This window comes from Lichenostomus cassidix, unplaced genomic scaffold, assembly GCF_008360975.1.
Source record: "Lichenostomus cassidix isolate B80296 unplaced genomic scaffold, HeHo_3.0 HiC_scaffold_811, whole genome shotgun sequence".
Classification (NCBI taxonomy): Eukaryota; Metazoa; Chordata; class Aves; order Passeriformes; family Meliphagidae; genus Lichenostomus; species Lichenostomus cassidix.
This window is the reverse complement of record NW_028147841.1, coordinates 1-23,188: the sequence shown is the minus strand read 5'-3', so window position 1 is coordinate 23,188 and position 23,188 is coordinate 1. Positions and strand designations below refer to the sequence as shown.

Sequence of the window (23,188 nt, the reverse complement as noted above, 5' to 3'; positions counted from 1 at the left end):
AATCTGGGGACAATCTGGGGACACTGTGGGGACAACCTGGGGACACTGTGGGGACAACTGTCACCCTGCCAGCTGTCCCCACAGGACGTTCGCCCCGCTGTGGGAGGTGTCCCAATCTGGGGACGATCTGGGGACAACTGTCACCCTCCCAGCGACATTTGCCCTGCTGTGGGAGGTGTTCCAGTCTGGGGACACTGTGGGGACACTCTGGGGACACTGTGGGGACACTCTGGGGACACTGTGGGGACAACTGTCACCCTGCCGGCTGTCCCCTGTGGGAGGTGTTCCAGTCTGGGGACAATCTGGGGACACTGTGGGGACACTCTGGTGACACTGTCCCCTGGCTGTCCCCGCAGGACGTTCGCCCCGCTGTGGGAGGTGTTGGGACAGTCTGGGGACACTCTGGTGACACTGTCCCCCTGCCGGCTGTCCCCGCAGGACGTTCGCCCCGCTGTGGGAGGTGTTCCGGGTGACATCGGACAAGCTGGCGCTGTGTCACCTGGAGCTGGTGCGGAAGCTGCAGGAGCTGCTCAGGGACATCGCGCGCTACGGCGAGGAGCAGGGACGGGTGCACAGGAAGGTAGTGTCACCGGGTGTCACCGAGTGCCACCGAGTGTCACCGAGTGTCACCAAGTGTCACCGAGGGTCATCGGGGGTCACTGAGGGTCATGGGGGGTCACCAAATGTCACCTGGTGTCACTGAATGTCAGAGGGGGTCACTGAGTGTCACTGAGGGTCACCAAGTGTCACTGGGTGTTCTCGAGTGTCCCCAAGCGTCCCCAAGTGTCACCGAGTGTCACCGAGTGTCACCGAGTGTCACCGGCCAGGCCAGGTGTCACCAAATGTCACCAGGGGTCATCAAGTGTCACCGGGTGTCACCAGGGGTCACTGAGTGTCACTGAAGGTCACCGAGTGTTACTGGGGGTCACCAGGGGTCACCAAGGGTCACTGGGTGTCACCAAGTGTCACCGGGGGTCACCAGGGGTCACTGGGGGTCAGCAGGGGTCAGCAGGGGTCACTGTCACCAAGTGTCACTGGGTGTCACTGGGGGTCACCGAGTGTCCCCAAGCATCCCCAAGTGTCACCGGATGTCACCAAATGTCACCGAGGGTCACTGAGGGTCATCGGGGGTCAGCAGGGGTCACCAAGAGCCACTGAGTGACACCGGGGGTCATCGAGTGTCACCGGCCAGCCCAGGTGTTCCTGAGTGTCCCCAAGTGTCCCCAAGTGTCGCCAAGCATCCCCGAGTGTCACCGAGTGTCACTGAGTGTCACCGGGTGTCCCCAAGCGTCACCAAGTGTCACCGAGGGTCAGCGGGGGTCACCGGGGGTCACCAAATGTCCCCAAGTGTCACTAAGGTTCATTGAGTGTCACCGAGTGTCACCGAGGGTCACTGAGTGTTCCCAAGCATCCCCCAGTGTCACCGGGTGTCACTGTCACCAAGTGTCACTGAGTGTCACCGGGTGTCACTGGGGGTCATCAGGTGTCCCCAAGCATCCCCAAGTGTACCTGAGTGTCACTGGGTGTCACCAAATGTCACCAGGGGTCACCGGGGGTCATAGAGGGTCACTGAGGGTCAGCGGGGGTCACCAGGGGTCACTGTCACCAAGTGTCACTGGGTGTCACTGAGTGTCACCGGCTGTCACTGGGGGTCACCGGGGCTCAGCGGGGATCACTGAGGGTCACTGAATGTCACTGGGTGTCACCGAGTGTCACCAGGGGTCAGCGGGGGTCACTGTCACCAAGTGTCCCCAAGCATCCCCAAGTGTCACCGGGTGTCACCAAATGTCACTGAGTGTCAGCGGGGGTCACCAAATGTCACCAAGTGTCACCGAGGGTCATCGGGGGTCAGCGGGTGTCATAGAGTGTCACCGGGTGTCACTGAGGGTCACTGGGGGTCACCGGGGGTCATCGAGGGTCACCAAGTGTCACTGAGTGTCACTGAGGGTCACTGAATGTCACCGGGCGTCCCCAAGCATCCTCCAGTGTCACTGGGTGTCACTGTCACCAAGTGTCCCCAGGTGTCCCCAAGTGTCCCCAAGTGTCCCCAAACATCCCTGAGTGTCCCCAAGTGTCACTGGCCAGGCCGGGTGTCACCAGGTGTCACCAAGGGTCACTGAGTGTCACTGAGTGTCATCAAGTGCCACTGGGGGTCAGCGGGGGTCATAGAGGGTCACCGAGGGTCAGCGGGGGTCAGCAGGGGTCACTGTCACCAAGTGTCACTGGGTGTTACCAAATGTCACTGAGTGTCAGCGGGGGTCACCAAGGGTCACCAAGTGTCACTGAGTGTCACTGAGGGCCACTGAATGTCACCAGGCGTCCCCAAGCATCCCCCAGTGTCACCAGGTGTCACCAAATGTCACCGAGAGTCACTGAGTGTCACCAGGAGTCACCAAGTGTCACTGAGTGTCACCGAGGGTCAGCGGGGGTCGTCGAGGGTCACCAAGTGTCACCAGGTGTCCCGAGGTGTCACCAAGTGTCACTAGGGGTCACCAGGGCTCACCGGGGGTCAGCGGGTGTCACCAAGAGTCCCCAAGTAACCCCCAGTCCAGCTGCTGCAGGGGGTGACAGCCTGGTGACACCCTGGTGACACGGCTGTCCCCGCAGTCCAAGGAGGAGGTGGCAGGGACGCTGGCAGCTGTCCAGCTGCTGCAGGGGGTGACACAGCTGCTGCAGGGGGTGACAGCCTGGTGACACCCTGGTGACACCCTGGTGACACGGCTGTCCCCGCAGTCCAAGGAGGAGGTGGCAGGGACACTGGCGGCTGTTGCAGGGGGTGACACCCTGGTGACACCCTGGTGACACGGCTGTCCCCTCAGTCCAAGGAGGAGGTGGCAGGGACACTGGCAGCTGTCCAGCTGCTGCAGGGGGTGACACCCTGGTGACACCCTGGTGACACCCTGGTGACAGCCTGGTGACACCCTGGTGACACCCTGGTGACACGGCTGTCCCCGCAGTCCAAGGAGGAGGTGGCAGGGACGCTGGCGGCTGTGCAGGGGGTGACACCCTGGTGACACCCCGGTGACACGGCTGTCCCCCGCAGTCCAAGGAGGAGGTGGCAGGGACGCTGGCGGCTGTCCAGCTGCTGCAGGGGGTGACACCCTGGTGACACAGCTGTCCCCGCAGTCCAAGGAGGAGGTGGCAGGGATGCTGGCAGCTGTCCAGCTGCTGCAGGGGGTGACACAGCTGCTGCAGGGGGTGACACAGCTGCTGCAGGGGGTGACATCCCGGTGACCTGGCTGTCCCCTCAGTCCAAGGAGGAGGTGGCAGGGACGCTGGCGGCTGTCCAGCTGCTGCAGGGGGTGACACAGCTGCTGCCCAAGTCCAGGGACAGCTACCACAGCAAGTGCCACGAGTACGAGCGGCTGCGCCGGGAGGCCACCAGCCAGAAGGACATCGACAAGGTGACACCTCCCTGTGGGCACTGTCACCTCCCCGGGGTCGTTGTCACGTCCCTGGGGTCACTGTCACCTCCCCATGTCCACTGTCACCTCCCCATGGTCACTGTCCCCTCGTAGTGGTTCTGTTACTCTGCCCTGTCACCTCCCCGGGGTCATTGTCACGTCCCTGTGGTCACTGTCCCCTCCCCATGGTCACTGTCACCTCCCCATGGTCGCTGTCCCCTCCCCATGGTCATTGTCATCCCCCTCAGTGGTCACTGTCACCTCCCTCAGTGGTCACTGTGCCCTCTCAGTAGTTGTGTTCCTCCTCCCTGTCCCCTCCCCATGGTCACTGTCACCTCCCCATGGTCATTGTCACGTCCCTGTGGTCACTGTCACCTCTCTCTGAGTGGTCCTTGTCACCCCCCCCATGGTCACTGTCCCCTTCCCATGGTCATTGTCACCTCCCCATGGTCACTGTCCCCTCCCCATGGTCACTGTCACCTCCCCATGGTCACTGTCACCTCCCCATGGTCACTGTCACCTCCCCGCGGTGGGAGGATTCAGTGACAGGTCACTGTCACCTCCCCACATTTGTCACCCTGCTGAGCTCTGTCTCCCCTGGCCCTGGTTTGGTGGTGCCTGAGTGGCCCTTGGTGGCCCCTGTGGCCTTCATAGTGGTCACTGTCACCTCCCCATCGTCACTGTCACCCCCCTGTGGTCCCTGTCCCCTCCCCATGGTCACTGTCACCTGCCTCAGTGGTTCTTGTCCCTTCCCCTGGGATTCCTGACCCTTCCCCGATGGTCCTGTTCCCCCACAGTGACCCCTGTCCCCTCCCTGGTGTTCCTGTCACCTCCCTGATGGTCCTTGTCTTCCTTGTGGATGGTCCCTGTCCCCTCTGGCTGGTCTCTGTCCCCTTGCTGATGGTCCCTGTCCCCCTGGATGACCCCTGTCCTCTCCCTCATGATTCCTGTCCCCTTCCTGACTATCCCTGTCTTTCCTTCGTCTGTCCCCTGTCCCCTGGCTGTCCCCTGTCCCATCCCTGACAATCTCTGTCTGTCCCCTGTCCCCTGGCTGTCCCCTGTCCCCTTACTGATGATCTCTCTCTGTCCCCTGGCTGTGCCCTGGCTGTCCCCTGTCTGTCCCCCGGCTGTCCCCTGTCCCCTTACTGACAATCCCTGTCTTTCCTCGTCTGTCCCCTGTCCCCTGGCCGGTCCCTGTCCCCTTACTGACGATCTCTTTCTGTCCCCTGTCTGTCCCTGTCTGTCCCTGTCTGTCCCTGTCTGTCCCCCGGCTGTCCCCCGGCTGTCCCCGGCTGTCCCCCGGCTGTCCCCGGCTGTCCCCTGTCCCCTGCCCGGTCCCTATCCCCTTACTGACGATCTCTCTCTATCCCCTGTCTGTCCCCTGTCTATCCCCACGCTGTCCCCACGCTGTCCCCACGCTGTCCCCACGCTGTCCCCACGCTGTCCCCGGCTGTCCCCGTGGCGGTGGCGCAGGCGGAGCTCAAGTCCCGGAAGGCGGGCGAGGCGCTGCGCAGAGCCGTGGAGAAGTACAACGCTGCCCGAGCTGACTTCGAGCAGCGCATGCTGGACTCGGCCGTGGTGCGAACTGCGGGCTGGGGGATTGGGGTGGGAATGGGGTGGGATTTGGGATCTGGGATAGGGTGGGATGGGGTGGGATCTGGGATGGGAAGGGATTTGGGATGGGATCTGGGATGGGATGTGGGATCTGGGATGGGGTGGGATTTGGGGTGGGATTTGGGGTGGGATTTGGGGTGGGATTTGGGGTGGGATTTGGGGTGGGAAGGGATTTGGGATGGGATTTGGGATGGGATTTGGGATGGGATTTGGGATGGGATCTGGGATGGGATTTGGGATGCAATCTGGGAAGGGATCGGCAATGATAGGATGTGGGATGGGGTGGGATCTGGGATGGGATGGGATCTGGGATGAGGTGGGATTTGGGATGGGGTGGGGGTGGGATCTGGGACGGGATGGGATCTGGGATGGGATGGGATGGGATTTGGGATGGGATGGGGTGGGATCTGGGACGGGGGTGGGATTTGGGATGGGATGGGATCTGGGATGGGATCTGGGATGGGATCTGGGATCTGGGATGGGGTGGGCAAGGATGGCATCTGGGATGGGGTTTGGGATGGGATGGTATGGGATAGGATTTGGGATGGGATTTGGGATGGGGTGGGATCTGGGATGGGATTTGGGATGGGATGGGGTGGGATCTGGGATGGGATGGGATTTGGATGGGGTGGGGTGGGATTTGGGATGGGGTGGGGTGGGATGGGATCTGGGATGGGGTGGGATCTGGGCAGGGATTGGCAGGGATGGGATTTGGGATGTGATCTGGGAAGGGATCGGCAATTATAGGATTTGGGATGGGCTGGGGTGGGAGCTGGGATGGGGTGGGATTTGGGATGGGATGGGATCTGGGATGGGATTTGGGATGGGATGGGGTGGGATGGGATGGGATTTGGGATGTGATCTGGGAAGGGATCGGCAATGATAGGATGTGGGATGGGGTGGGATCTGGGACAGGATCTGGGAAGGGATGGGCAATGATAGGATTTGAGATGGGGTGGGATCTGGGATGGGGTGGGATTTGGGATGGGATCTGAGATCTGGGATGGGATGGGAGCTGGGATGGGATGGGATCTGGGATGGGATGGGATGGGATTTGGGATGGGGTGGGGTGGGATTTGGGATGGGATCTGGGATTTGGGATGGGATCTGGGATTTGGGATGGGATGGGGTGGGATCTGGGATGGGATCTGGGATGGGGTGGGATTTGGGATGGAATTTGGGATGGGGTGGGGTGGGATCTGGGATGGGGTGGGATTTGGGATGGGATGGGGATCTGGGATGGGATCTGGGATGGGATCTGGGATCTGGGATGGGGTGGGCAGGGATGGGATCTGGGATGGGGTTTGGGATGGGATGGGGTGGGATTTGGGATCTGGGATGGGATGGGATGGGATTTGGGATGGGATTTGGGATGGGGTGGGATCTGGGATGGGATTTGGGATGGGATGGGGTGGGATCTGGGATGAGGTGGGATTTGGGATGGGATCTGGGATGGGATCTGGGAAGGGATGGGATTTGGATGGGGTGGGGTGGGATTTGGGATGGGGTGGGGTGGGATGGGATCTGGGATGGGGTGGGATCTGGGAAGGGATTTGGGATGGGAACCACTGGGATTTGGGATGGGATCTGGGATGGGGTGGGATCTGGGATAGGATGGGATCTGGGATAGGATTTGGGATGGGATCTGGGATCTGGGATGGGATTTGGGATGGGATCTGGGATTTGGGATGGGATGGGGTGGGATCTGGGATGGGATCAGGGATGGGATCTGGGATGGGATCTGGGAAGGGATGGGATTTGGATGGGGTGGGGTGGGATTTGGGATGGGGTGGGATTTGGGATGGGATCTGGACAGGGATGGGCAGGGATGGGATTTGGGATGGGGTGGGATCTGGGATGGGATGGGATGGGATCTGGGCAGGGATGTGATTTGGGACAGGCTCTGGGAAGGGATGGGCAATGATAGGATTTGGGATGGGGTGGGATCTGGGATGGGATCTGAGATCTGGGATGGGACGGGAGCTGGGATGGGATGGGAGCTGGGATGGGATTTGGGATAGGATTTGGGAAGAGATTTGGGATGGGATGGGCACTGATGGGATTTGGGAAGGGATGGGATCTGGGAAGGGATGGGATGGGATGGGAACCACTGGGATTTGGTATGGGATCTGGGATGGGATTTGGGAAGGGATGGGCAATGATAGAATTTGGGATAGGATTTGGGATGGGGTTTGGGAAGGGATGGGTACTGATGGGATCTGGGATGGGGTAGGAGCTGGGATGGGATCTGGGATGTGGGATGGGATGGGATGTGGGATGGGATGGGGTGGGAGCTGGGATGGGATGGGATTTGGGATAGGATGGGGTGGGGTGGGATTTGGGATGGGATTGATCCGGGAAGGGATGGGCACCGATGGGATGTGGGAAGGGATCCCACCCCAAACCCTTTTTTGGGGACATCCCACCCACCCCAAACCCTTTTTTGGGGCACATCCCACCCATCCCAAACCCCACTCCATGTCCCTGGGGACACCCCACCCATCCCAAACCCATCCCTGAGGACATTTCATCCATCCCAAACCCTTTTTTGGGAACATCCATCCCATCCCATCCCATCCCATCCCAAACCCTTTTTTGGGGACATCCCACCCACCCCAAACCCCTCCCTGAGGACATCCCACCCACCCCTACACCCAATCCTACCCACCCCAAACCCTTTTGGGAACATCCATCCCATCCCATCCATCCCATCCCATCCCATCCCATCCCATCCCATCCCATCCCATCCCATCCCATTATCCCATCCCATTATCCCATCCCATCCCATCCCAAACCCTTTTTGGGGACATCCATCCCACCCCAAACCCTTTTTTGGGGACATCCCCCCGTTCCCAACCCCGCTGTCCCCCCGCAGCGTTTCCAGGAGGTGGAGGAAGCTCACCTGCGGCACATGAAGGGTCTCATCGGCTCCTACTCGCACTCCGTGGAGGATACCCACGTCCAGATCGGCCAGGTGAGCTCACCTGAGCCCCCCGACATGCCCGATTTTCCCCTTTATTCCTCATCCCATCCCCATCTTTCCTTCTTTATTCCACATCCTATTCCCATTTTTCTCTTTATTCCACATCCCATTCCCATTTTTCCCTATTTATTCCATGTCCCATTCCTGTTTTCTTCTTCATTCCACATCCCATTCCCGGTTGTTGGGGTTTATTCCACATCCCATTCCTGGTTTTGGGGTTTTTTTCCCCTCTTTATCCCACATCCCATTCCCATTTTTCCCTATTTATTCCACATCCCATTCCTGTTTTCCTCTTTATTCCACATCCAATTCCTGTTTTTTGGGGTTTTTTCCCTCTTTATTCCACATCCCATTCCTGATTTTCCCTCTTAATTCCACATCCCATTCCCAGTTTTTGGGGTTTTTCCCTCTTTATTCCACATCCCATTCACGTTTTTGGGTTTTTTTCCCTCTTTATTCCACATCCCATTCCTGATTTTCCCTCTTTATTCCACATCCTATTCCCATTTTTTTGGGTTTTTTTCCCTCTTCATTCCACATCCCGTTCCCATTTTTGGGGTTTTCCCCTCTATTCCCCATCCCATTCCCGTTTTTGGGGTTTTTTCCCCCTTTATTCCACATCCCATTCCTGTTTTTTGGGGTTTATTCCACATTCCATTTCTGGGTTTTAGGGTTTTTTCCCTCTTTATTCCCCATCCCATTCCCTTTTTTTTTAGGTTTTTTTCCCCTCTTCATTCCCCATCCCATTCCCGTTTTTTTAGGTTTTTTTCCGCTCTTTATTCCACATCCCATTCCTGGTTTTTGGGGTTTTTCCCTCTTTATTCCCCATCCCATTCCCCTTTTTTTTAGGGTTTTTTCCCCCCTTCATTCCCCATTCCATTCCCATTTTTTGGGGTTTTTTTCACATCCCATTCCCATTTTTGGGGTTTTCCCTGTTCATTCCCCATCCCATTCCCATTTTGGGGTTTCCCCCCTTCATTCCCCATCCCATTCCCATTTTTGGGGTTTTCCCTCTTCATTCCCCATCCCATTCCCATTTTGGGGTTTCCCCCGTTCATTCCCGATCCCATTCCCATTTTGGGGTTTCCCCTCTTCATTCCCGATCCCATTCCCGTTTTTGGGGTTTTTCCCTGTTCATTCCCGATCCCATTCCCATTTTTTAGGGTTTTTTCCCTCTTTATTCCCAATCCCATTCCCATTTTTTGGGGTTTTCCCTGTTCATTCCCCATCCCATTCCCATTTTGGGGTTTCCCCCCTTCATTCCCGATCCCATTCCCATTTTTGGGGTTTCCCCTCAGGTGCACGAGGAGTTCAAGCAGAACGTGGAGAACATCGGCACCGAGATGCTGCTGCGCCGCTTCGCCGAGAGCAAGGGGACGGGCAGAGAGCGGCCGGGTGAGATCCCAAACCATCCCAAATAACCATCCCAAAGGATCCTGGAGCATCCCAAATGATCCCAAATGATCCCAAACCATCCCAAACCATCCCAAATCATCCCAAACCATCCCAAACCATCCCAAAGGATCCTAAACCATCCTAAACCATCCCAAACCATCCCAAACCATCCCAAATGATCCCAAACCATCCCAAATGATCCCAAAGGATCCCGGAGCATCCCAAATGATCCCAAATGATCCCAAACCATCCTAAATCATCCCAAATCATCCCAAATAACCATCCCAAACCATCCTAAATCATCCCAAACCATCCCAAACCATCCCAAACCATCCCAAAGGATCCCAAATCATCCCAAATGATCCCAAATCATCCCAAACAATCCCAAACCATCCCAAATCATCCCAAACCATCCCAAAGGATCCCAAATAACCATCCTAAATCATCCCAAATGATCCCAAACCATCCCAAATAACCATCCCAAAACATCCCAAAGGATCCCAAACCATCCCAAACCATCCTAAATCATCCCAAACCATCCCAAAGGATCCCAAATCATCCTAAATCATCCCAAACTATCCCAAATAATCCCAAATCATCCCAAACCATCTCAAAGGATCCCAAAGGATCCCAAATCATCCCAAAGGATCCCAAACCATCCCAAACGATCTCAAACCATCCCAAACCATCCCAAAGGATCCCAAATCATCCCAAACCATCCCAAATTATCCCAAATGATCCTGGTTAATCCCAAACAATCCTGGCTGATCCCAAACGATCCCAAATGATCCCAAACGATCCCAAACAATCCCAAACAATCCCAAACAATCCAGTCTGAACCCAAATGATCCCAAAGGATCCTAAACTATCCTGGCTGATCCCAAACAATCCCAAATGATCCCAAATGATCCTGGCTGATCCCAAACTATACCAAATTATCCCAAATGATCCCAAACAACCCCAAATGATGCCAAATGATCCAGACTGGACCCAAATGATCCCAAATGATCCCAAATGATCCCAAACTATCCTGGAAGATCCCAAATGATTTCAAACTATCCTGACTGATCCCAAATGATCCAGACTGATCCCAAATGATCCAAAATGATCCCAAACTATCTTGAAGGATCCCAAACGATCCCAAATGATCCAGACTGAACCCAAATGATCCCAAATGGTAATGGCTGATCCCAAATGATCCCGGCTGATCCCAAACAATCCCAGCTGATTTCAAACGATCCCAAATGACCCCAAATTATCCCAGCTGATCTTGACTGATCCCAGCTGATCCCAAACAATGCCAGTTGATCCCAAATGATCCTAAATTATCCCAAACTATCCCAGCTGATCCCAAACTATCCCAAACCATCCCGGTTGATCCCAGCTGATCCCAAATCATCCTGGCTGGTCCCAAATTATCCCAAATGATCCCAGCTGATCCCAAACGATCCTGGCTGATCCCAAAGGATCCCAAACGTTCCTGGCTGATCCCAAACAATCCCAAATCATCCTGGCTGATCCCAAATGATCCCAAACGTTCCTGGCTGATCCCAAACGATCCCAAACGTTCCTGGCTGATCCCAAACGATCTCACCTGATCCCAAATGATCCCAAACCACCCCAAACAATCCCAAACGATCCCAAATCATCCTGGCTGATCCCAAATGCTCCTGGCTGATCCCAAACGATCCCAAACGTTCCTGGCTGATCCCAAACGATCCCAAACGTTCCTGGCTGATCCCAAATGATCCCAAACCATCCTGGCTGATCCCAAACGATCCTGGCTGATCCCAAATGATCCCAAACGTTCCTGGCTGATCCCAAACGATCCCAAATCATCCTGGCTGATCCCAAATCATCCTGGCTGATCCCAAACGATCCCAAATCATCCTGGCTGATCCCAAACGATCCCAAACGACCCCAAACAATCCCAAACGATCCCAAACGTTCCTGGCTGATCCCAAACGATCTCACCTGATCCCAAATGATCCCAAACGACCCCAAACAATCCCAAACGACCCCCCAACCCTCCCGGCTGACCCCTGCTCCCTCTCCCCCCGGCAGGAGCTCTGGATTTCGACGAGTACCGGCTGGCTCCGGCGCAGGAAGGCAAGTACGTCTGCGGGGCGCCGGGAGCGCCGGGCCGGCCGGGCTGTCCCTGACCCCTGCTGACCTCCCCAGGAGCCAAGAGGAGCCGCAGCAAAGCCTTCCGGATCCCGGGGCTGAGCCGCAAGGAGCGCGAGAGGGACGCGGGGTGAGGGATACGGGATGGGATTGCTGCGGGATCCCAGGAATTCAGGATCCTATATCCCTGAATTCCCACATCTTATATCCTTGAATTCCTGCATCCTATATCCCTGCATGCCATATTCCTGAATTCCTGCATCCCTGAATTCCCGCACCCCGTATCCCTGAATTCCCACATCCTATATCCCTGAATTCCCATGTCCCTGAATTCCCACATCTAATATCCCTGCATCCCTGAATTCCCACATCCTATATCCCTGAATTCCCACATCCTATATCCCTGAATTCCCACATCCTATATCCCTGCATCCTATATCCCTGAATTCACATATCCTTGAATTCCTGCATCCCTGAATTCCCACATCTAATATCCTCACATCCCTGAATTCCTGCATCCCATATCCCAGAATTCCCACATCTTAGATCCCTGAATTCCCACATCCCATATCCCTGAATTCCCATATCCCTGAATTCCCATATCCCTGAATTCCCATATCCCTGAATTCCCGCATCCTTGAATTTCCACATCCTACATCCCTGAATTCCCTGCATCCCTGAATTCCTGCATCCCATATCCCAGAATTCCCGCATCCCGTATCCCTGAATTCCCATGTCCCTGAATTCCCACATCTAATATCCCTGAATTCCAACATCCCATATCCCTGAATTCCCATATCCCTGAATTCCCATATCCTTGAATTCCCATGTCCCTGAATTCCCACATCTAATATCCCTGAATTCCAACATCCCATATCCCTGAATTCCCATATCCCTGAATTCCCATATCCCTGAATTCCCATGTCCCTGAATTCCCACATCTAATATCCCTGCATCCCTGAGTTCCCACATCCTATATCCCTAAATTCCCACATCCCATATCCCTGAATTCCCACATCTCATATCCTTCCATTTCGGAATTCCCACATCCCATATCCCTGAATTCCCACATCCCTGAATTCCCACATTTTATATCCCTGAATTCCCACATCCTATATACCTGCATCCCCAAATTCCCATATCCCTGAATTCCCACATCTAATATCCCTGCATCCCTGAATTCCCACATCCTGTATCCCTGAATTCCCACATCCTATATCCCTGAATTCCCACATCTCATATCCTTCCATCTCGGAATTCCCACATCCCACATCCCTGAATTTCCATATCCAATATCCCACATCCCCGAATTCCCATATCCCTGAATTCCCACATACCATATCCCTGAATTCCCATATCCCTGAATTCCTGCATCCCTGAATTCCCACATCTCATATCCTTCCATCTCGGAATTCCCACATCCCATATCCCTGAATTTCCGTATCCAATATCCCTGCATCCCCGAATTCCCACATCCCTGAATTCCCACATCCTATATACCTGCATCCCATATCCCTGAATTCCCATATACTTGAATTCCCACATCTAATATCCTCACATCCCTGAATTCCTGCATCCCAAATCCCTGAATTCCCACATCCTGTATCTCTGAATTCCCATATCCCTGAATTCCTGCATCCCTGAATTCCCACATTTTATATCCCTGAGTTCCCACATCCTATATCCCCAAATTCCCATATCCCTGAATTCCCATATACCTGAATTCCCATATCCCCGAATTCCACATCCCTGCATCCCTGAATTCCTGCAACCCATATTCCAGAATTCCCACATCCTATATCCCTGAATTCCCATATCCCTGAATTCCCACATCCCTGAATTCCCACATCTTATATCCCTGAGTTCCCACATCCTATATCTCTGAATTCCCACATCCCTGAATTCCCATATCCCTGAATTCCCACGTCCTATATCCCTGCATCCCATATCCCTGAATTCCCATATCCCTGAATTCCCATATCCCTGAATTCCCATATCCTTGAATTCCCACATCCTACATCCCCAAATTCCCACATCCCCAAATTCCCAAATTCCCACCCCCTTTCCCCACATCCCCACCTGACTCTCCCCCTCTCACTCCCCAGGGAATCTCCGGATAACGACCTGGTGAGCACCCAGCAACCCCCAACCCCTCCACCCCACCCCAAAAACTGGGAACACTGGGAATGTCCCCAACGTGTCCCCACAGAGCTGCCCGGAGGTGGACGAGGACGGATTCACCGTGCGCCCGGACATCGCCCGGAGTATCCTTGGGGACAAAATGGGGGAAAAAGGGAGGGAATTTTCTAGGATGTGACAGGAAATCCCAAAAAAAAAATCGCCTTAAATTGGGGCTCAGGCGAGGAGTATCCTGGGGACAAAACAGGGAAAAAAGGAGGGAATTTTCTAGGATGTGACGGGAAATCCCAAAAAAAAAATCGCCTTAAATTGGGGCTCAGGCGAGGAGTATCCTCAGGGGACAAAACGGGGAAAAAGGGAGGGAATTTTCTAGGATGTGACAGGAAATCCCTGAAAAAAATCGCCTTAAGTGAGGCTCAGGAGAGGAGTATCCTGGGGACAAAATGGGGAAAAAGGGAGGGAATTTTCTAGGATGTGACAGGAAATCCCAAAAAAAATCGGCTTAAATTGGGGCTCAGGCGAGGAGTATCCTGGGGGGACAAAGTGGGGAAAAAGGGAGGGAATTTTCTAGGATGTGACGGGAAATCCTGAAAAAAATCGCCTTAAATTGGGATTCAGGTGAGGAGATTCCTGGGGACAAAGTGGGGAAAAAGGGAGGGAATTTTCTAGGATGTGACGGGAAATCCCAAAAAAAAATCGCCTTAAACTGGGGCTCAGGCGAGGAGTATCCTGGGGACAAAACGGGGGAAAAAGGGAGGGAATTTTCTAGGATGTGACGGGAAATCCCAAAAAAAAAATCACCTTAAATTTGGGCTCAGGCAAAGAGTATCCTGGGGACAAAACGGGGGAAAAAGGGAGGGAATTTTCTAGGATGTGACGGGAAATCCTAAAAAAAAATCACTTTAAATTGGGGCTCAGGTGAGGAGTATCCTGGGGACAAAATGGGGAAAAAGGGAGGGAATTTTCTAGAATGTGACGGGAAATTGCCCCAAAAAATCGCCTTAATGTGGGGCTCAGGCGAGGCGGAGCATCCGGAATGTTCCTCCAGCGATTCCGACTACGACGAGGACGAGCCGCGGAAATTTTACGTTCACATCAAGCCGGTGCAGCCGCGGGAAGCCGCCGGCAGCGCCGAGGCCACCGTGGAGCAGCTGAAGGCCACCGTGGGAAATCTGATCCTGGCGCCCGGCGGTGGGGTGAGCCTGGGGGGGTTGTGGGGACACCTGGGAGGCTGGCGGGGTGACCTGAGCGTTGTCACCTTGTCTTGCAGGGCACCGTGCGCAGGCAGGCGTCCCGTGAGTGGCACTGCGGGGAGGGGACATTGAACCTTGGGGACATCCCATCATTCCTGAGAGCCTGTCCTTGGGGATGTCACATCCTTCCTGGGACCCTGACCTTGGGGACAATGCCACCCTTCTGAGCTCTATTCCTTGGGGACGTCAGATCCTTCCTGAGACCCTGTCCTTGGGGACAATGCCACCCTTCTGAGCCCCATTCCTTGGGGACATCAGATCCTTCCTGGGGCCCTGTCCCTGGGGACATCCCACCCTTCTGAGCCCCATTCCTTGGGGACATCAGATTCTTCCTGACAGCCTGTCCTTGGGGATGTCACATCCTTCCTGGGAGCATTCCATTGGGGACATCAGATCCTTCCTAAGACCCTGTCCTTGGGGACAATGCCACCCTTCTGAGCCCCATTCCTTGGGGACACCCCATCATTCCTGGGACCATGACCTTGGGGACATCACATCCTCCTTAAACCCAGTCTTTAGGGACATCCCACCCTCCCTGAGCCCCTTTCCTTGGGGACAATGCCACCCTCCTTCAACCCAATCCCTGGGGACATGCCACCTTTCCTGACCCCCATTCCTTGGGGACATGCCATCCTTCCTGAGTCCCTTCCCTTGGGGACAATGCCACCCTCCCTGACCCCCATTCCTTGGGGACATCCCACCCTCCTTAACCCCACCCCTTGGGGACAATGCCACCCTCCCTGAACCCCATTCCTTGGGGACAATGCCACCCTCCCTGAGCCCCACTCCCTGTCCCCTTGTCACCCCCCTTCCCAAGCCCCCCCAGAGCGTTGGGGTCGCGGTGGCTCGGTGTCCCCTCAGTGCCACCCCTCCGCAGGACACGTGGCACCGCTGCCCCCAGCCTCGAGTGACACCGACCCCGAGGGGACCCTGGCAGCGGGTGAGACCCTCTGGGGGATCTTGGGGACACTGGGTGATGGCCAGGGGTCCTGGCGGGGGGTGGCAGTGGCTGTGGCACCCCCAGCGTGTCCCCTGTCCCCGCAGGTGACACCGCGGGCAGAGGTCTGCCGGTGGCAGCAGTGAACAGGTACGGGATTGGGGTGGCACGGGGTTGTCACCCCTTGTCCTTGGGGTGTCCTGGGGTGGCTGCTGACCCCCTCTCTGTCCCCCTTGAGGTGTCCTGGGGTGGCTGCTGACCCCCTCTCTGTCCCCCTTGAGGTGTCCTGGGTGGCTGCTGACCCCCTCTCTGTCCCCCTTGAGGTGTCCTGGGGTGGCTGCTGACCCCCACTGTGTCCCCTCTGTCCTTGAGGTGTCCTGGGTGGCTGCTGACCCCCTCTCTGTCCCCTCTCTGTCCCCTCTGTCCTTGAGGTGTCCTGGGTGGCTGCTGACCCCCTCTCTGTCCCCTCACTGTCCCCCTTGTCCTTGAGGTGTCCTGGGTGGCTGCTGACCCCCTTTCTGTCCCCTCTCTGTCCCCTCTCTGTCCTTGAGGTGTCCTGGGTGGGTGCTGACCCCTCTCTGTCCCCTCACTGTCCCCCTTGTCCTTGAGGTGTCCTGGGTGGCTGCTGACCCCCTCTCTGTCCCCTTTCTGTCCCCCTTGAGGTGTCCTGGGTGGCTGCTGACCCCCACTGTGTCCCCTCACTGTCCCCTCTCTGTCCCCCCTTTTCCTTGAAGTGTCCTGGCTGGGTGCTGACCCCCTCTCTGTCCCCCTTGAGGTGTCCTGGGTGGCTGCTGACCCCCCTCTGTCCCCTCACTGTCCCCCTTGTCCTTGAGGTGTCCTGGGGTGCCTGCTGACCCCCTCTGTCCCCTCTGTCCTTGAGGTGTCCTGGGTAGCTGCTGACCCCCTCTCTGTCCCCTTTCTGTCCCCCTTGAGATGTCCTGGGGTGGCTGCTGACCCCCCCTCTGTCCCCTCACTGTCCCCTCTCTGTCCCCTCTGTCCTTGAGGTGTTCTGGGTGGCTGCTGACCCCTCTCTGTCCCCTCACTGTCCCCCTTGTCCTTGAGGTGTCCTGGGTGGCTGCTGACCCCTCACTGTCCCCTTTCTGTCCCCCTTGAGGTATCCTGGGTGGCTCGGGGTTGTCACCCCTTGTCCTTTAGGTGTCCTGGGTGGCTGCTGACCCCCTCTGTCCCCTCACTGTCCCCTCTCTGTCCCCTCTCTGTCCCCCTCTGTCCCCCTTGAGGTGTCCTGGGTGGCTGCTGACCCCTCTCTGTCCCCTCACTGTCCCCTCGCTGTCCCCTCTGTCCTTGAGGTGTCCTGGAGTGGCTGCTGACCCCCTCTCTGTCCCCCCTTGTCCTTGAGGTGTCCTGGGGTGGCTGCTGACCCCTCTCTGTCCCCTCACTGTCCCCCTTGAGGTGTCCTGGGGTGGCTGCTGACCCCCACTGTGTCCCCTCACTGTCCCCTCTCTGTCCCCTCTCTGTCCTTGAGGTGTCCTGGGGTGGCTGCTGACCCCTCTCTGTCCCCTCTCTGTCCCAGTGTCCCCCCCAAGCCCCCCCAGGACATTCTCCCCTCCGCCGCCCTCTTCGGCCCCCCGTTGGAATCGGCGTTCGAATCCGAGGATTTCCCGGGTGAGGATTTGGGGTCCGGGGGGGGGGCTGTAGGATGGAGACCCCCACGTGTCACCCCTCTCTAACCCCGGGGGTCTCCCGCAGCCCCCCGAAGCTATGTCCTCACCTCGTCCTCGTCACCTTTCTCGTCCTCGTCCCCGGAGAATGTCGAGGACTCCGGGCTGGACTCTCCCTGTCACCCCCCGCCAGGACCCTCGCCGGACTCTCGACCCTGGACCCCCCAAAGCCCCAAAAATGACCCCAAAACAGCCCCCCGACCCCGCAGCCCCCCCGATTTCCCCCAGGGGCTCTGGGGGGACAGCGGGGTGACACCCCGACGTGGCACAGACCCCAACCGGTGGCACAACCCCCAGCCGGACATCCCCCAGAGCCCCAAAACTGACCCCAAAACTGACCCCAAAACAGCCCCCCGACCCCACAGCCCCTCCGGTCACCTCCCCAGTTTCACCGAAGGGCTCTGGGGGGACAGAGGGGTGACACCGGGGGGTGGCACAGACCCCAACCGGTGGCACAACCCCCAGTCAGACACCCCCCAGAGCCCCAAAACTGACCCCAAAACTGACCCCAAACCAGCCCCCCGACCCCGCAGCCCCCCCGATTTCCCCCAGGGGCTCTGGGGGGACAGCAGGGTGACACCCCGAGGTGACACAGACCCCAACCGGCGGGAAGCCCCCTCGCCAGACCCTTTTGGGGACGCGGCGGGGTGGGGGTCCCAGCAGCCCCCTCCTCCCCTGACTCGGCCTTCCTCCAACTCGGCTTCCTCCTCCTCCTCCTCGCCAGCCCCGCCGAGCGGGGGGGAGTCCTGCAGCCCCTCCCCCTGGGGGGGGCTGGGGGGCAGGATGGGGGAGGGGAGCACGGCCGGGACCCCCCCGCTGCAGCCGGAGCAGGGTGAGTGGGGGGAGGTGTCCCCCTTTAGTCCTAAATGTGTCCCTGTTGGTCCTAAATGTGTTCCCATTGCCCCTAAGTGTGTCCCTGTTAGCCCCAAATGTGTCCTGTTAGTCCTAAATGTGTCCCTGTTGGCCATAAATGTGTCCCTGTTAGCCATAAATGTGTCCCTGTTAGCCATAAATGTGTCCCTGTTAGCCCTAAATGTGTCCTGTTAGCCCCAAATGTGTCCCTGTTAGCCCTAAATGTGTCCTGTTAGCCATAAATGTGTCCCCCTTTAGTCCTAAATGTGTCTTGTTAGCCCTAAATGTGTCCCTGTTGGTCCTAAATGTGTCCCTGTTAGCCCTAAAAGTGTCCCTGTTAGCCCTAAATGTGTCCCTGTTAGCCCCAAATGTGTCCCTGTTAGCCCTAAATGTGTCCCTGTTGGCCCTAAATGTGTCCCTGTTGGCCCTAAATGTGTCCCTGTTAGCCCCAAATGTGTCCTGTTAGCCCTAAATGTGTCCCTGTTGGTCCTAAATGTGTCCCTGTTAGCCCTAAATGTGTCCCTGTTGGCCCTAAATGTGTCCCTGTTGGCCCTAAATGTGTCCCTGTTAGCCCTAAATGTGTCCCTGTTAGCCCTAAATGTCCCCCTGTTAGCCCCAAATGTGTCCCTGTTAGCCATAAATGTGTCCCCATAACCCCCAAATCTGTCCCCCGTTACCCCAAACTCTGCACCCCTAGAACCCCAAACTCTGCCCCCATTACCTTGAATTCTGCCCCCCATAATCCCAAACTCCGCCCCTATAACCCCCAATTCTGCCCCCATAAGCCCCAAATCTATCACCCCATTACCCCCAAATCTGCTTCCCATTACCCCCAAATCTGTCCCCCATAACCCTCAATTCTGCCCCTATAACCCCCAAATCTGTCCCACGGTTACCCCAAACTCTGCACCCCTAGAACCCCAACCTGCCTCATACCTGTGAATTCTGCCCCCATAAATCCCCCCATAACCCCAACCCTGTCCCCCATAACCCCAAACTCTAGTCCCATAACCCCCAACTCTGCCCCCATTGCCCTAACATTGCTGCCCCATAAGCCCTAAATTTGCCCCATAACCCCTGAACTGTGCCCCCATTACCCCCAAATCTCTGCCCCTATTACCCCAAATATCCCCCTGTTACCCCAAACCTGCACCCCTAGAACCCCCAAATCTGTCCCCCATTACCCCTAAATCTACCCCCATTACCCCCAAATCTATCCCCCGTTACCCCAAACTCTGCACCCCTAGAACCCCAAACTCTGCCCCTATTACTCCCAATTCTGCCCCCCAGAACCCCCAACTCTGCCCTATTATTTAATTCTGCCCCCCATAACCCCAACTCCGCCCCTATAACCCCAATTCTGCCCCCATAAGCCCCAAATCTATCACCCCATTACCCCAAACTCTGCCCCCACATAACCCCTAAATCTGCCCCCATAACCCCAACCCTGTCCCCCATAACCCCAAACTCTATTCCCATTCCCCCAACTCTGCCCCCATTGCCCTAACATTGCTGCCCCCCATAAGCCCTAAATTTGCCCCATAAGCCCTAAATTTGCCCCATAACCCTGAACTGTGCCCCCATTACCCCCAAATCTCTGCCCCCTATTACCCCAAATCTGTCCCCATTACCCCAAACTCTGCACCCCTAGAACCCAAACTCTGCCCTATTACTTAATTCTGCCCCCATAACCCCAAATCTGCCCCTATTATTGTGAATTCTGCCCCCGTAACCCCAACTCCGCCCCTATAACCCCCAAATCTGTCCCCCTGTTACCCCAAACTCTGCACCCCTATGACCCCCAACTCTGCCCTATTACCTGTGAATTCTGCCCCCATAATCCCAAACTCTGCCCCTATTACTGTGAATTCTGCCCCCGTAACCCCAACTCCGCCCCTATAACCCCCAATTCTGCCCCCATAAGCCCCAAATCTATCACCCCATTACCCCAAACTCTGCCCCCATAACCTCAAATCTGTCACCCCATTACCCCAAACTCTGCCCCCATAACCCTCAAATCTATCACCCCATTACCTCAAACTCTGCCCCCACATAACCCTAAATCTGCCCTCATAAACCCCAATCCTGTCCCCCCATAACCCCAAACTCTATTCCCCCCCAACTTCTCCCCATTCCCCACCCCATAACGAGCCGACCCCATTTCCGCACCTCCCATCCCTCTGATCCCCTCGCTGGGGATTCCCGCCGTGTCGCGGCGTCCCTCACCCCCGATGTCCCAGACGCTGTCCCGCTGGCCCGCCGCTGCCCCGAGATGTCCCTCTCCGTCGCCCCCGCGCCGCTCCCGAGCCAAGCGACCCCCGGCGGGGCCAGCGGCGGGCAGCAACAGCGACCTGGTGCGGGCTGGGGGCTTGGGGACACTAGGGAGGGCTTGGGGACAGCCGGGAGGGGATTGGGGACACCGGGAGGGGTTGGGGACATCCGGGAGGGGATTGGGGACTCCCGGAGGGCTTGGGGACAAGCTGTGGGGCTTAGGACACCCGGGAGGGCTTGGGGACGAGCTGGGGGCAGGGACCCTTGGGAGGATTGGGGACACCAGGAGAGCTTGGGGACATCCGGGAGGTTGGAGACAAGCTGGAGGGGCTTGGGGACATCCGGGAGGGGCTTGGGGACACTGGGGAGGGGCATCCTACATCCGGGAGGGCAGGGACCAACGGAGGGCCAGGACATCCAGGAGGGTTTGGGGACAAGCTGGGAGCTTGCCCCGCTGGGGCTTGGGGATACTGGGAAGGCTTAAGGCACATCGGGAGGATGGGGACACTAGAGGGGACTGGGGACACCCAGGAGGGGCTTGGGGACACTAGGGAGGGCTTGGGGACCCGCTGAGGGGGCTTGGGGACGTTAGGAGGGATTGGGGATCAACGGGAGGGCCTTGGGGACAAGCTGGGGGAGCTTAGGGACACCCGGGAGGCTTGGGGACGAGCTGGGGGCATGGGGACCCAACGGAGGACTGGGGACACCAGGAGGGCTTGGGGACCAACGGGAGGGGCTTGGGGACATCCGGGAGGGGATTGGGGACAAGCTGGAGGGGCTTGGGGACAAGCTGTGGGGGCTTGGGGACCCGCGGGAGGGGACTGGGGACATCCGGGAGGGGCTTGGGGACACCAGGGAGGGGACTGGGGACAAGCTGGGGGGACTTGGGGATCAACGGGAGGGGCTTGGGGACACTAGAGAGGGCTTGGGGACCCGCGAGAAGGGCTTGGGGACACCCGGAAGGGGATTGGGGACCCGCTGGAGCGGCTTGGGGATCCCTGGGAGGGCTTGGGGACACCTGGGAGGTGCTTGGGGACATCCAGGAGAGGTTTGGGGACAAGCTGGGGGGACTTGGGGATCAACGGGAGGGGCTTGGGGACACCCGGCAGGGGCTTGGGGACATCTGGACAGGATTGGGGACACCCGGCAGGAGTTGGGGACATCCGGAAGGGGCTTGGGGACAAGCTGGGGGGACCTGGGGACCCGCCGGGGGGCTTGGGGACCAACGGGAGGGTTGTGGGCACATCCGGGAGGGGTTTGGGGACAAGCTGGAGGGGCTTGGGGACAAGCTGGAGGGGCTTGGGGACACCCGGGAGGGCTTGGGGACATCCGGGAGGGGCTTGGGGACAAGCTGGAGGGGCTTGGGAACCACTGGGAGGGGCTTGGGGACACCAGGGAGGGGCTTGGGGACATCCGGGAGGGCTTGGTGGGACAGGATTTGGGAACGCAGCGATGCCAGGCTGTGCCATCCAGGGATTCTGGGATACAGGATTTGGGAATTTAGGCACACAGGGACACAGGATTTGGGAACTCAGGGAATATAGGATTTGGGAATTCAGGGATCCAGGATTTGGGAATTACAGAGGTACACAGGGATGCAGGATTTGGGAATTCTGGGATCCACGATTTGGGAATTCAGGGGCACAGCAGTGCAGGATTTGGGAATTCAGGGGCACACAGGGAATATAGGATTCGGGAACTCCGGGGCACCCAGGGACACAGGATTTGGCGACACAGCTACACCGGGCTGTGCCATCCAGGGATTCTGGGATCCAGGATTTGGGAATTCAGGAAATATAGGATTTGGGAATTCAGGGGCACCCAGGGAATACAGGATTTGGGAATTCAGGGATGCAGGATTTGGGAACGCAGGGATATAGGATTTGGGAATTCTAGGGCACAGCAGTGCAGGATTTGGGAATTCAGGGATCCAGGATTTGGGAACTCAGGGGCACACAGGGAATATAGGATTTGGGAATTCAGGGATCCAGGATTTGGGAACTCAGGGAATATAGGATTTGGGAATTCAGGGGCACACAGGGACACAGGATTCAGGAATACAGAGATCCAGGATTTGGGAACTCAGAGGCACACAGGGACACAAAATTTGGGAACACAGGGATATAGGATTTGGGAACACAGGGATATAGGATTTGGGAACTCAGGGGCACACAGGGACACAGGATTTGGTGACACAGCCACACTGAGCTGTGCCATCCAGGGATTCTGGGATCCAGGATTTGGGAATTCAGGGAATATAGGATTTGGGAATTCAGGCATCCAGGATTTGGGAACGCAGGGATATAGGATTTGGGAATTCTAGGGCACAGCAGTGCAGGATTTGGGAATTCAGGGATCCAGGATTTGGGAATTCAGGGATGCAGGATTTGGGAATTCAGGAATCCAGGATTTGGGAACGCAGGGATATAGGATTTGGGAATTCTAGGGCACAGCAGTGCAGGATTTGGGAATTCAGGGATCCAGGATTTGGGAATTCAGGGATCCAGGATTTGGGAATTCAGGGATCCAGGATTTGG

At 57.0% G+C, this 23,188-nt stretch overlaps 1 protein-coding gene across 1 annotated transcript in view; it reads left to right on the top strand.

Moving 5' to 3' along the window:
* The window catches only part of LOC146420631 (F-BAR domain only protein 1-like), a gene marked incomplete at its 3' end in the record, with an annotated part of 28,909 nt that extends 10,505 nt beyond the window's left edge, over positions 1 to 18,404 (top strand). Inside the window, exons 5-20 of the mRNA XM_085048065.1 lie at positions 439 to 580; positions 3,252 to 3,404; positions 4,878 to 4,982; positions 7,894 to 7,992; positions 9,300 to 9,396; positions 11,461 to 11,505; positions 11,578 to 11,650; positions 13,626 to 13,647; positions 13,730 to 13,784; positions 14,677 to 14,855; positions 14,930 to 14,954; positions 15,790 to 15,852; positions 15,957 to 15,999; positions 17,381 to 17,472; positions 17,557 to 17,862; positions 18,043 to 18,404. Of these exons, the coding sequence (XP_084904191.1) occupies positions 439 to 580; positions 3,252 to 3,404; positions 4,878 to 4,982; positions 7,894 to 7,992; positions 9,300 to 9,396; positions 11,461 to 11,505; positions 11,578 to 11,650; positions 13,626 to 13,647; positions 13,730 to 13,784; positions 14,677 to 14,855; positions 14,930 to 14,954; positions 15,790 to 15,852; positions 15,957 to 15,999; positions 17,381 to 17,472; positions 17,557 to 17,862; positions 18,043 to 18,404 (1,861 nt within the window). The remainder of the gene's footprint in view (positions 1 to 438; positions 581 to 3,251; positions 3,405 to 4,877; positions 4,983 to 7,893; positions 7,993 to 9,299; positions 9,397 to 11,460; positions 11,506 to 11,577; positions 11,651 to 13,625; positions 13,648 to 13,729; positions 13,785 to 14,676; positions 14,856 to 14,929; positions 14,955 to 15,789; positions 15,853 to 15,956; positions 16,000 to 17,380; positions 17,473 to 17,556; positions 17,863 to 18,042) is intronic.
* Positions 18,405 to 23,188: the final 4,784 nt, after the last annotated feature.